Here is a 12,929-nt window from a genome sequence, read left to right as displayed (position 1 = left end):
GTCACCACAGCTCATTCTTGTTAAATGACAAGTTTGCCGCTGTCTAATTAAGGTTCTCCAATTGAAGTCATTGTTATTACACTGAATAACAATCCGTAATTTTTTACCTGGTTATTTGGATCTGTAAGATATCTCACCACAATAGGCATAAGGTATTCAGAAAAGGAGGTAGGAAAGTTTGGTCTACTCTCCTGTAGAAAAATAGCAATGGGTGGTATCTGCTCCATTAATTCTGTCCGTACAGTAGGCTCTGGGGATTTAGAGAATAAAGTAATGGTGTTAGTTGATTTGAAGGTGATAAACATATGCATTCAATTAACAGAATGCCATGCATTTGAATATAGCAACTTCTACATAAGCAGCAAAATCTTTTGGAATTACAGAACTTAATATTGGCACAGAGCAATAATTCATTTTTAGCAAAGTGAGCTAAAGAACATACTTCACATGCAGAAGCTCATAGATTCAATCCAGCTATCTTCAAGTAGAGCTCTGAGAGTTTTCTGTTCGCAACTCCAGAGAGCCACTGGCAGTCAAAACCTGGCTGATCTAGATGGACCATGCAAACAACCATATGCAATAGTATATCAAGAAAGAACTGGAACCCTCACCTGTATCTTCAGCCAGTCGGACCACTATTGCCATTACTGTCAAGTAATCTTCTTCATTGTGGCTGAAATCTCGAAAGACATCAAGTAGACCCCTGGCAATGATTTGCCTGTAAAGGCAATGTTTTTTAAAAAAAAAATAAGAAGAAGAAATACGTAACCCAAGCATTGTGAGCAATATAAAACAGCGGAATCTGATCAGTTCCATGTGTGGGTGGTCTACTGACGTAAGGTGACTTTTTAAATATTTACAATGTAATGCAACATAGTGCAGCTTGGAGATTTACATAACAGAAGCAAAAGTTGGCCACAATGTTCACTGTTCGGAAAAATATGAAAACATGTCATAGGGTTGTACTAAGTATAACCTATAATTATGTCTTAAAACATCTTGTTGTGGCTGGTGCTTTGCTCTGGTACTACTGGAGTTTGGAGAATGGTAGGGTTACCATATGTCTGGGCAGAAATCGCTTAAAGAAAAAGAAAGGGAAAAAAGCTCAGCAAATTTTGTGTCTGGATTTTCACTTTTTGAAATATGGCAACCCTAGAGAATGTGAATGTGGCTTCATTCACTGCATCTTCCCCTTTGCCCTGATTCCCTTCTCCGCTTCTGGCCCACTCCAACCATAGAAAACATTTGAAGCTGTGCTGTTCAAAAAGCTAAGCAAATTATACCAAGGAATCAGAGTTCAAATTGCATGAGAGCCAGAGGGGTACATCCGCTTAGCTATTTTTTTTAAAAAAAATAAGGCTTTTGGTTGGTGGGCACAACGTGCCAAGATAGCACTAGTTGGGGAGGGGCGCTTATGGATTTAATTAAGGTTTTACCTCCCCACCTATCTGAAGGTTTTTTCTTTACAATCAAGCAGTGCATACAATTTACAAAGTAAATAAAAAGCAAATTACAGGGAAACAGCTAAAAAGAGGAAATTAAAAGGAAGAGAATGAAGTCAGACTGGGATATGGAGAAAGAAAAATTGTTTGAGGACAGCGGTTGGTGGCAGAAGCTTGCTACCCCATTCTAAGAATGTGGGGAGTTCAACCTACTGAACAGAAACATTGAATATACTACATTAATACAACACAATATTATTCTTAAAAATATATGTGGTTAAATCCTATAAGAAGAATATTACCTGCACTGAACATCTATGAAAGGGAGAGAAAAATTAACATGACAACATTTGCATAATTATTTGCACTGTTACCTGTTAAATATATTATCACTAAAAGCATATTTTTCCAGACGTGCAAGTGGAGCCAAGTTATCCTGTCCTGGAATGTCCAAGAATGCAGTTATCCTCATGCTATCACAATCTGGTCCATAGTCTTCAAACCCAACTTGAAGGGAAGAAAAGTAGCATGTAAGCAAGGAAAAAATAAATTATCAGCACCAAATTATCAGACCAAATATTTCTAGTGGGGAAACCTTAAGTCTTTAAATCTAATCCACAAAAAATAACAAGGTTGCCAATTTTCACAATGGTTGGCACTTCTTAAAGCCTAAACTAATGAGATTTGTGATAAAACTTTTAAGGAATTCACATGCTGTAACTAGCTCTTATTAGTGTAGAGACTGGCTTGGTAAGACTGGAATGAACTTGGAAATAAAGGGGTCAACACGCAATTTACAACTTTTTTAAAAGCTTGAATTCAAGGGGATTCTTTAAAGCCAGACAGTTGGAAAAGTTGTTCAGTGAGGCACTAAAAGATATATACATTTTCAGTTACTAATATACTGATACCATAATATCCTCCTGATTTATCTTATTACATTTGTTTTATATCTTTATTCGGACCAAACATATCCAAAGGTTCTTCACAGTGTTCGAAACTCCCATTATTCTAGGCACATTTTGTGACAGGGAATTTCATTAGCACAAACAGTTTCTGAGCTCTGGGTGCAGTACTGTGCCTTAGATTTCAGATTAAAACTGCAGAGTGGAAGGAAAGGAGGACCTTTTTCTGCCTTCCCACTTCCAGTTACTCTCTGAAAACTGGAGAAGAAACCTTTTAAGAATATTAGGGGGGTGGGAAGGGGAAGGACTAAACCATGTGAAAAATGAACATAATATTTTAGTTGCAGTTCATTCATTTTCATCTTTGCATTCTTTTTATAAAAAAGCATGCCTAGACATTCCGTTGTTGCTCTCATAACCTAGGTTTAAGATGCCATTTAGCTCCTAGCTTTCATATCTCAGCTTCTAACACTGCTTATTCATGAACACCGATTCACAAATCAGATTTGAACTATAACAGCTAAGAACAGTATTTGCATAGTACTTTTTGACTGTTCGGTGGAGTTTATATACAACCTCAGCTATCCTTACAGCAAACCTGTAAGAAAAAGCAGCATTTTTATCTCCATACAGCAGGTGTGGACTGGAGATAATGGTTTGCATAAGGCACCGTAATAAACTCCTGGCTAAAGTGAAATCTGACCCAGGAATTTATCTGATCACATTTTTGGCTATCACTTCCTCACTTAAAGGATCCTCTGTCTGACCAGTATATTTCTGTCTGAGAAACTCCTCTACTCAAGCAAACTTGTGATTATTTATTTATTTCCACAGAAGCTTAAGAAAGATACAAACAAAGCAATAAATTGGGGGGGGGGGGAGGGAGAGATCAAACACACAATTTCAAAATCCACAACTAATACATAAAAAATAAAAATAAAATAAAAATGCTTTGGCTAATACAAACTAAATAGCAAACATTGAAAACCTGTGTAAAATAAATGTTCAGAAGCCAACTAAATAATGGAAGAGAGGAAGCCTGATACATCTAATCAGTGAGGGCATTCCCAAGTTTCGGTGCCACCACTGAAAAGGCCTTGCTCTTTATACCACCCAAACCTCATTTAATAATGGGACAGGGAACAGGGCATCTGAAGGTGGTCAGGCAGTTGCATTTGGGAAAAGCTTCAGGCTGACATTTTTAACAATAGGTTTCTGCTTGCTGGTCTCCATATTTAAAAAAAAAATTGTAACCGATCAACCACTACCCTCTTGTATAACTTAGTTTGCTTATTGTAATTGCATTAGAAGTTTTCACAAAGGCAAATGTCATGATTCTTGCATTGATTTATGGGTAGGGGAGGGAAAACTGTCAATTGAAGTATGGAGTGGAGGGGAAGAATGTGTTTCCTGCTGCTATTGAAATGATTATTACTTAAACATCTCTACTGTGTATGACCAAAAAAAGGTGAACGTTGTAAAAGGCAAAACTAGCCAATTATACTTGTTTAACTATGCAATAAATAAGGTGCTTGTTTTGTCATCTCTGGAGAGTTAAAAATGAGTTCCAGATGCAGATGTACCAGCCAGTGTGCTCTATTGCAATTCCCAAACAAGAGGGATATGCTATACTGTTTGGAATGTATGAGTATGTCTGCCTATGCATTCTCTCACAATGGCAGACAGATAAGAACACTTAGATGCAATGGAAAGGTTTCAGATCTTTAAAGATATACATCTGTTAGGTGATATACAAAGGCTGCAACTAGTTACAAAATAAGGCACTGAACTATTTAAATATAACTCCTAGATTAGGCCAAGAAACAGTGTTAGATAACGAAAATATTTCCCATACCTACGTCATGTTTTAACTAGCTGCACACAATTAATGTCTTGAAACTAACCTAAGAAGTTGGAAACCAATTTTACCCAACCCAATTTCTTGTCTTAAATAGGAGCCAACAGGATGGGTGGACCAGATGAGTAAGAGATCTGAAAGCCAGAAATATGTGTTGTATGTGAGAGAAGCCAATACAATCACTAGAGATAGGTATGATATAGCCACTGAAATGTGATTTTTTTAAAATGAGTCACCTTTTTCAAAGCAAGCACAAAGTGGAAAAGCTGTTAGTTGGCAAAATTATGAAGGAAAAGAAGATTTTGCCATAATGTCTCAGGACAAAGGAGTGAAATGCAGTAGCTAAGCATCTTTGCAGACTATGTTGCCAAAATGGCTGACCAAGGTGAAAGCTACCTTAGATGTTAAATTTCCTTAAAGAAAAGAATGGAGAAATCTGGGTGTGGGGAGGAGAGAACAGGCATATGTTGCATCTGAAATACCAGAATTTAACATACAAATCCTGCAGAACTGTTTTGGTTTCCCCTGCCACCCTTCAGTACTGAAGGCTTGCCAAATCTATGTACCTCCATGCAGCTAGGGGAAGCACCTCTGGAAGCAAAGAGCAAATGCAACCAGCAACAGCAATCTGCTGAAAACAGCAGAGTTGTGTAGCACTCCTGCCTACATTCTCACTCTTTCCTCTTTCACTCTAGGAAAGGAAATACAGAAGTGGGTAAACACAGCTGTCTTTGCAGCCATTCTTTCTGTCCTTGTAGAAAATGAGAGTCTGGTAGCACCCCAGACCAGGGACAGTTTCAATCCATCTCTAAGGGAAGGTGCCTTAGTACTTCACTGTGCTGCTACAGCTGCTGTCTACAAATACTTATTTATTAAATATGTGAAAACACCTTTTAGCCCCTCACTGCCAAATTACCACTATTAGTTTGCAAAAAAAGAAATAAAAAGAGTAATATTGGTGAATATCTGGAGAACCTTGTGACAAATGCAGTCCCATTTTAGGATAGCTCCCCCCCCCCCGCAAAGGTCCTGGGCATTAAGCAAGAGGTGAGGAAATTTTCCCAGCCTTCTATGCAATCTTCTGGGGCCCACATGATAGTAGTGAGTACAGCCGGAAGCAAAGGTGGATGGAACAACTTTGTGCAGTAAATTTGTTTCTGTACACACTCACACATTCTGCTCTATCCCCCAAGAAGTATTACCAGAGTTCAGGGATAAAGGTAAAGGGTAAAGGGACCCCTGACCATTACCGTATTTTTCGCCCCATAGGACGCACCGGCCCATAGGACACACCTAGTTTTTTTGGGGGGGGGGAAATAAAGGGGAAAAAAATTATTCCCCCCCCCCAGGTGCTCTGCGCTAATCCCGAAGCTTGGGGCGTACGGAGCTCAGCGCGCCCCAAGCTTCCAGTGCCGGCAAGGTCTCCGCTAGCCATGGGAGAGCCGCGCGGCTCTCCCACGGCTAACGGATGCCTTCAGCGAAAGCCTGCATTTGCCCCATAGGACGCACACACATTTCCCCTTCATTTTGGGAGGGGGAAAAGTGTGTCCTATAGGGCAAAAAATACGGTAGGTCCAGTCGTGACCGACTCTGGGGTTGCAGTGCTCATCTCGCTTTATTGGCCGAGGGAGGCGGCATACAGCTTCCGGGTCATGTGGCCAGCATGACTAATCCGCTTCTGGCGAACCAGAGCAGCACACGGAAACGCCGTTTACCTTCCCACCAGAGCGGTACCTATTTATCTGCTTGCACTTTGACGTGCTTTCAAACTGCTAGGTTGGCAGGAGCAGAGACCGAGCAACGGGAGCTCACCCCATCACGGGGATTTGAACCACCAACCTTCTGATCGGCAAGTCCTAGGCTCTGTAGTTTAACCCACAGTGCCACCCGCTTCCTAGTTAAAAACTTCCAAGGAGGGTCCACAGCAGGACTAATGAGGGGCATGGCTTGGGAGAGACCCAAGGGACAAGCAGAGTGCCCTCAAGGGACATATTTGGCACCCAGGCTTGAGGTTCTTCTTCCCTTCATGTCTAGTCAGGAGTAAGTCCAATTAAGTTGAATGGGACTTACTCCCAGGTAATTGGGTATATGATTGCAGCCCAAGAAAGGAAATTAGCCTGCTTTTGTTACTAACATCTGATAAAGTAAGCTGGAATCATGCAAAAGAGGGCAGGAGCTCCAAGAGGAAACAGCAGTACAGTGCTGCCTGTATCAACCCCGTGCTCCACAATACTGACCACAACTTAATTGAAATGCAACCAAAGCACAGGTGAAAGCAGCCAGAAACAAGGAAAAATAAAACAAACATTAAGCCGGTGGAAGCTGCAGGTAAAGCAGGAAGGTCCCAGGGGTGGGTTAAAGGTAAAGGTAAAGGTACAGCTTCCAGGTCATGTGGCCAGCATGACTAAGCCGCTTCTGGTGAACCAGAGCAGCGCACGGAAATGCCGTTTACCTTCCCACCGGAGCGGTACCTATTTATCTACTTGCACTCTGACCTGCTTTCGAACTACTAGGTTGGCAGGAGCAGGGACCGAGCAATGGGAGCTCACCCCGTCGTGGGGATTCAAACCGCCGACCTTCTGATCGGCAAGCCCTAGGCTCTGTGGTTTAACACACAGCGCCACCCGTGTCCCTAGGGGATGAGTTATAACAATGTAAAAATACAAGATTGTAAACCTTTTTAACTGATTTTAAATCAGAAGAATATCAACCTTTGACAATTTCCCTTTTACTAAAATGAATTTGTGCAAGCTTTTTAAAATACTGGCTGAATGATGGTAACATTTACAAATATGACAGATATGCAGGAACAAGACGCATTAGAGCAAAATAAGAAATGTAATGAACTGAGTGCTCTCTTGGGATAAAAAAATCTTTCCTGCCCCACTTCTATACAGTCTTATCTGGGAGTAAGCTGAAATGAATACAGTGGGACATACTGTATTTCAGAATAAATGTGCATATGATTGCATTGCATGACTTTTTTCGAGACATCTGGAACTAGTCAGAAAGAAAGTTCATTTTTGTATATTTAGAAGTAAAAAAATTAGTAATCTTGTTACTATCTTGTATTTTTATGCTGTGATCCGGCCTCAGATCTACAGATGAAGTGTGGTATACAAACTTAATTAATAATAGTATAATAATAATAATAATCATCATCATCATCATCTTGTCCACTGAGCCCTGCAACAAAGAGATACCCAAACTGTTACTGGGATGCAGAAGTGTAAATTCTTCCACTGAACATTATAGCAACTTGTGGCTTCACTGCACAGCCACCATAACCAAGGTTATGCAAGCTTGTTCTTATGCTGAGCAGAAAACAAATTTGTACCAGTAAATTGGGACTATAAAAAGCTTGAAGAGTTCCTACACACTTGCATATGCTATATGGATTTGACTGCTTTGTGACCGTGCCACATAATCATGAAATTAAAAAGACACCCATTTAGTCATGCAGTTCAAAACCATATCTCCTAAAACCACATAGTGTTTTTGTCACAAAAATGAATAAACAGGATCTATAAATAAAACTGATGCCTTCAAGTCACAAGCACTGCATGGCTACAGAACATATATGTGTATGCATTCCCAGGGTATTATGCAGAAAATCCAACACAAGATTTAAAGCCTAGATATATCTTAAAAAGAGAAAGCATCCCCTTTTTCTTACAAATGAAAAGCTTTTTACCTTATCTTGGTTAACATTTGGTAGAACCTTCAGAAGCTTCAAGGGCTGCATCAGTCCACCCCTTCCCTAAAGCATCCTCAGCCCATGTCTAGCAAATCTGAACTCAAGTAAGTGACCTTCTAGTCTCAATTCTCAATACAGTGGTGCCCCGCAAGACGAACGCCTCGCAAGACGGAAAACCCGCTAGACGAAAGGGTTTTCCGTTTTGGAGGCGCTTCGCTAAACGAATTTCTCTATGGGGTTGCTTCGCAAGACGAAAAAATCTTGCGAGTTCCCGCGGGTTTTTTTCGCTTTTCCCCCCCCTTTCCTAAGCCGCTAAGCCGCTTATCAGCTGTTCCGCTGATAAGCCGCTTAACAGCTGATCGCTAAAAGCCGCTAGACCGCTAATAGCGCTAATCCGCTAATCCGTCAATGGGCTTGCTTCGCAAGACGAAAAAACCGCTAGACGAAGAGAATCGCGGAACGGATTCTTTTCGTCTTGCGAGGCACCACTGTATGGCAATAGGGGACCCATTTCAGGGATTTTGCTTATACAGTACACTCAATGGTCAGTTATCTGTAGTTCTCAACTAGCTACAAATCCATCTAACTGTAGCATCATCTAATCCAGATTTTACCAGCTTGCCAGCAAGAGTATCATATTGGGCTTCATTGAAAACCTTGCTAATATTTCATCCACAGCATTACTAGCAAGCTAGTAACAATTTTTTTTAAAAAAAAAGCTTGGTGTGTTGTGACGTATTCTTGAGAAACCCCTGGTAGTGTTTTGTAATCATAGCAACCAAATGTTAGCAGACTAACTACTTAAATGATTCACTCAGGAACCTTTTCAGGTATCAATGTCAGACTGTCTAGTCAGCAGTTGCCTGCATCCTTCACACATCCCACCTTGAAGATGGGGACATTTGTCTGCTTTCAATCTCATGGAACGTCACCTGTTCTCCAAGAATTTCCCAAAATTGCAAACAGAGATTCCGAGATTGCATTTAGAAGTTCTTTCAGTATCCATCTAATAAAGTTACAAACTGATGTTACAAACAAATGATAGGTTCTTTTTATCAAATTTGATGGCTGTGGCACATTGAAGTCAAGTTTTTGACTGTAACTAGGGGATATAAATGCTATTGAAACAAACAGGAGCCAGGATTTCTACTATTTTTACTTTTCAAGTCACAAGACTCTCATGAAAATAGCTAGAGTTGGCAGCTTTTCTGCTGTAAGTAAGTATGTCATTATAAATGGAAACAAGAAGAATCAAAAATTTATTTCACAATCAAGTTCTCCTTCCAAATGACTAAGAGCTGGCAATTCTGGACAAGACAACAAGCACATTAAAAAAGAAATTAAGGAATTATAGAGTTGCAAGGGACCCCAAGGGTTATCTAGGCCAACTTCCTGCAATGGTGAAAACGACATAGAAAAAAGTAAAAAAGTATCTTTACAAAAAGTAAAGATAGCCACAAAGGTAAAGGGACCCCTGACCATTAGGTCCAGTCGTGACCGACTCTGGGGTTGCAGCGCTCATCTCGCTTTATTGGCCGAGGGAGCCGGCGTACAGCATGACTAAGCTGCTTCTGGCGAACCAGAGCAGCACACGGAAACACCGTTTACCTTCCCACCAGAGTGGTACCTATTTATCTACTTGCACTTTGACATGCTTTCGAACTGCTAGGTTGGCAGGAGCAGGGACTGAGCAACGGGAGCTCACCCCGTCACGGGGATTCGAATCGCCGACCTTCTGATCAGCAAGTCCTAGGCTCTGTGGTTTAACCCACAGCGCCACAATGCTGGCCTACAAAACAAGTTCCAAAATCGTTGTTAGGCAAAACCAAAATATCACAAAATAGTGTGCTGTCTTTCAAGTTCTCTATCATCAGGCTGGATGATAAACCAGGGCAGTTGGGGGCTGGCAGAGTTGGTTGCTATCTTTTAAGATGGAATCTGGAAATTTTATTATCAGCTATCACAGATACCTTGACTTTTTGAGAGACTTGAAAGATACTTAATGTAGTCACTCTAAAACGACTCATACTGTCCAAAGTGGCTGAGGCAACCCAGTCAGATGGGGGGGGTACAAATAATAAAATTATTATTACTGTATTACCACAAATATGAGATTCCCCAAGAGAACGTCTCCTCTAAATGCTAGGTAAAGCTACTTAATTTGGCTTGTGATGACTTTTTATCTAGCACACCACCAAACATTAATTTTCAGCTCTGCTAATGTACAATTGCCAAATTTCTCTTGATCCCCATTTTCTACCTATGTGTTTAGCCTAAGGATGGAGACAGACCTCAGTAACAGCAATTTTTTGTAGCTCCAGCGATGGGGGTCAACCATCACCATCTTGTTCCCAGTAGGGCTTCATACTCTATACATACCTACCTAGCACTTAAGCAGTCTTATTTTAATATTTGCTACCTTCTCCCCTATCTAAGACCAGATGTAGACACAAGGGGTGGAATCAATGTGGCACGTAACTGATTAATTACTTCCTCATCTAAAACTCACACAATTAATTGATTAACAATTTTAATAGAGCGACAGCACATATAGCTCAAGATTCAAATTGCATGCAGTGGAAATAATGTCATTTGAAAACATCATATTGCATGACAAACATAAAAAGCATGAATGTTACAATGCGATAATTAAAGGTCATAGTCACCTCAACAAATCTGACTCTAAAACGACTAATAAAGAGTGGGTTCTCACATAACTACCATCAAGTAGAAACTATAGCTTTTATTATCCTAAGGAGCTGAGGACTGAGTGCTTGGGGCATTCAACATTTTATCCTCACAGCAACCCTATGAGGTAGGCTTACATGAATGACTTGACATTAAATTTCCTGACAGCCAAAATTTGACACCATGTCTTCCTAGTCATGTAATGAAGCAGCTCAGTACACGACTTCCCCACATACTGTAATGTGTATTATTTCCCTACCAAAGCTGCCTGGAGACTATCCATGTGTTGACTAGCTCTCATGTAAGAATCCGTTATTAGGGAACATTAGCATTAAACTTCTAGCCTGTCCTGGGTGCTTTTTTAAAATGCTAGAAATGCTCCTAGTCCTGAAGGGTTTGCAGATTACCATTATTCATTACCTCTGTCAAGTTTCAGTACCAGGAAGTCAATTTCTTTTCATTTCATTTTATTATTTATACTCTGCTCATCTGTCTGGGTTGCCCCAGCCACACTGGGTGGTCAATGAGTTATGTTTAGGAAGTTTTTCATCCCCTTTGGTCCCTGCTTTTGTACAGCATATAGGAAAGCTTTCCAGAATTCAGCATGATCAATAAGGAAGCAAGATAATCTCAAGGACTAGCTATTTCTGAACAAAAGTCATATGCAAATGGAAACAAAGTGAACAATGCAAAGCTCAGAGCTATCTGCACATGCATCCTTGTATCACGTCTGCTGATTTACCTAAGCAATAAGTGTCCTTACAAAAATCTAGACTATACATTGCCCAACTGAAGTTTCTGCAAGATAAGATGGAACAAAGCTATGCTAGGTTTGCATTCATCAAAGAACAGCTCCTTCAAATGACAGCTGCAGCTGGATGTTTTCTTCTAATATATTTGCTACTGCATAATTTTTTTCTGTCAGTCATTTTACAATGCTAACATATCCAGATGAGATACAGCTTTGTTTTCTTAAATGCACCAATGATGTCGCTTATTTGGCACATGATAAGCTTATGCTGACCTGAATGAATGTGTACCCCCCCCATCTCATCTGGAAACCCTAATATGTTCACAATCACCACCATACACACTAAATGCTAAATATTTTAACAGAGTATGTTAAAAATAAAATAAAATTCTGAGTCATTTGTTTCCATGAACAGCAAAAACAACAACAACCGACTCCACTTTTTAACCAGACATTAAAAGGGGGGGGGCTGCATCTCCTCCCCTATCAATATTCTGCCAAACTCTCACCATGTCTTAAATATATGCATATATTTAAAAATATTCTCTAACATCCTTATAATTAAAGCAAAAAATAAAATAAAAATCTGCATCTCCTCTGAGTGGTCAAAACAAAACAGAAACACACTTGACAGTCTACCTGTCAGAACTACTACATTGTCTCCGCCAATGGGGTCTAGCCAAGGCACTTACTTCAGATTGTAGTAAGCAGAATCAAATCAAAGCTCCCTATTTTAAAATGCATTTTATTTTTTCTTCTAAAAATAACAAGTCCCCTTAATGGTGAAAGCCGGGGGTTGGAAGTGGGGGTGTCCCCGTGGCCGGGAAATCACCATCTTTGCCATCCTTTCCCCCCATACCCATAATCTTGGGAAGGACGTGAGGAGGAAGATAAGGGACCTTTCAAAAGGAAGATAATAAAGATACGTGGTGATTTCATTCCTACTTCCCCCCCTTTTCTTTAAAAAAAAACAAACCAAAATGAAAACAGTTACCGTACTCACAATCATCTAAGTCATCCTGCAAATCCACAAAATACAAAGGGATCCCTACAAACAAAAACAAAAGAGAGAGATGGAGAAAGAGAGAGAGAGAAGAAAGAAGAGAGAGAAGACACAGGGGGTTGGTGCGTTTTCTTTCCCTTGGATAGGAGTCGGAAATATATATATACATTTTAAAAAATAAATAAATATACGCGATCATCATCATCATCCGCAAACAAACCAGCAAAAGAGGGCCGACGCTTGCGCCGCGCTTAAGCACCCTCTGATGTGTGTTTTTAAGGAAAAAAGACAAGGCAAACGACAATAATAATAATAATAAAGGAAAACCATTTTTTAAAAAACGACATAGACCAGAGAAAGCCCTTGCGCGCCTCCTCACACCCCGCACGAAGGAGCAGCAGGAGCGAAAGCCACTTACCGGCCATTTTGAAATGGTCCTGGGCGAGGAGGAGGGAGGAGAGCGGCGGAGGAGGGAGAGGAGGGACCGGGCCCAGGAGGAGGAGGAGGAGCAGCAGCGGCAGCCCCGACGCCCGGCCGCCTCAGCGCTCCAGCCTGACCCGCCACTGAACCAGCGCGGCGCCCCGG

The 12,929-nt window shown here is 40.7% G+C and overlaps 1 protein-coding gene across 2 annotated transcripts in view; it reads right to left on the bottom strand.

Moving 5' to 3' along the window:
• The window catches only part of LOC309344821 (serine/threonine-protein phosphatase 4 regulatory subunit 1-like), a 35,631-nt gene extending 22,791 nt beyond the window's left edge, over positions 1–12,840 (bottom strand). Inside the window, exons 1-5 of one of the 2 annotated variants that reach the window (XM_081867595.1) lie at positions 12,763–12,840; positions 12,345–12,389; positions 1,817–1,949; positions 612–718; positions 108–250 (exon numbers count right to left, since the gene is read on the bottom strand). In XM_081867595.1, coding sequence (XP_081723721.1) covers positions 108–250; positions 612–718; positions 1,817–1,949; positions 12,345–12,389; positions 12,763–12,769 — 435 coding nt within the window. In that variant the 5' untranslated portion in view covers positions 12,770–12,840. The remainder of the gene's footprint in view (positions 1–107; positions 251–611; positions 719–1,816; positions 1,950–12,344; positions 12,390–12,762) is intronic. The other variant, XM_081867596.1, reaches the window with a different exon arrangement.
• Between the last annotated feature and the right edge of the window lie 89 nt (positions 12,841–12,929).

This window comes from Podarcis erhardii (assembly GCF_964252035.2).
Source record: "Podarcis erhardii genome assembly, chromosome: 6".
NCBI lineage: Eukaryota > Metazoa > Chordata > Lepidosauria > Squamata > Lacertidae > Podarcis > Podarcis erhardii.
Note: the sequence above shows the minus strand (reverse complement) of the source record. Positions and strands in the feature narration are given on the sequence as shown.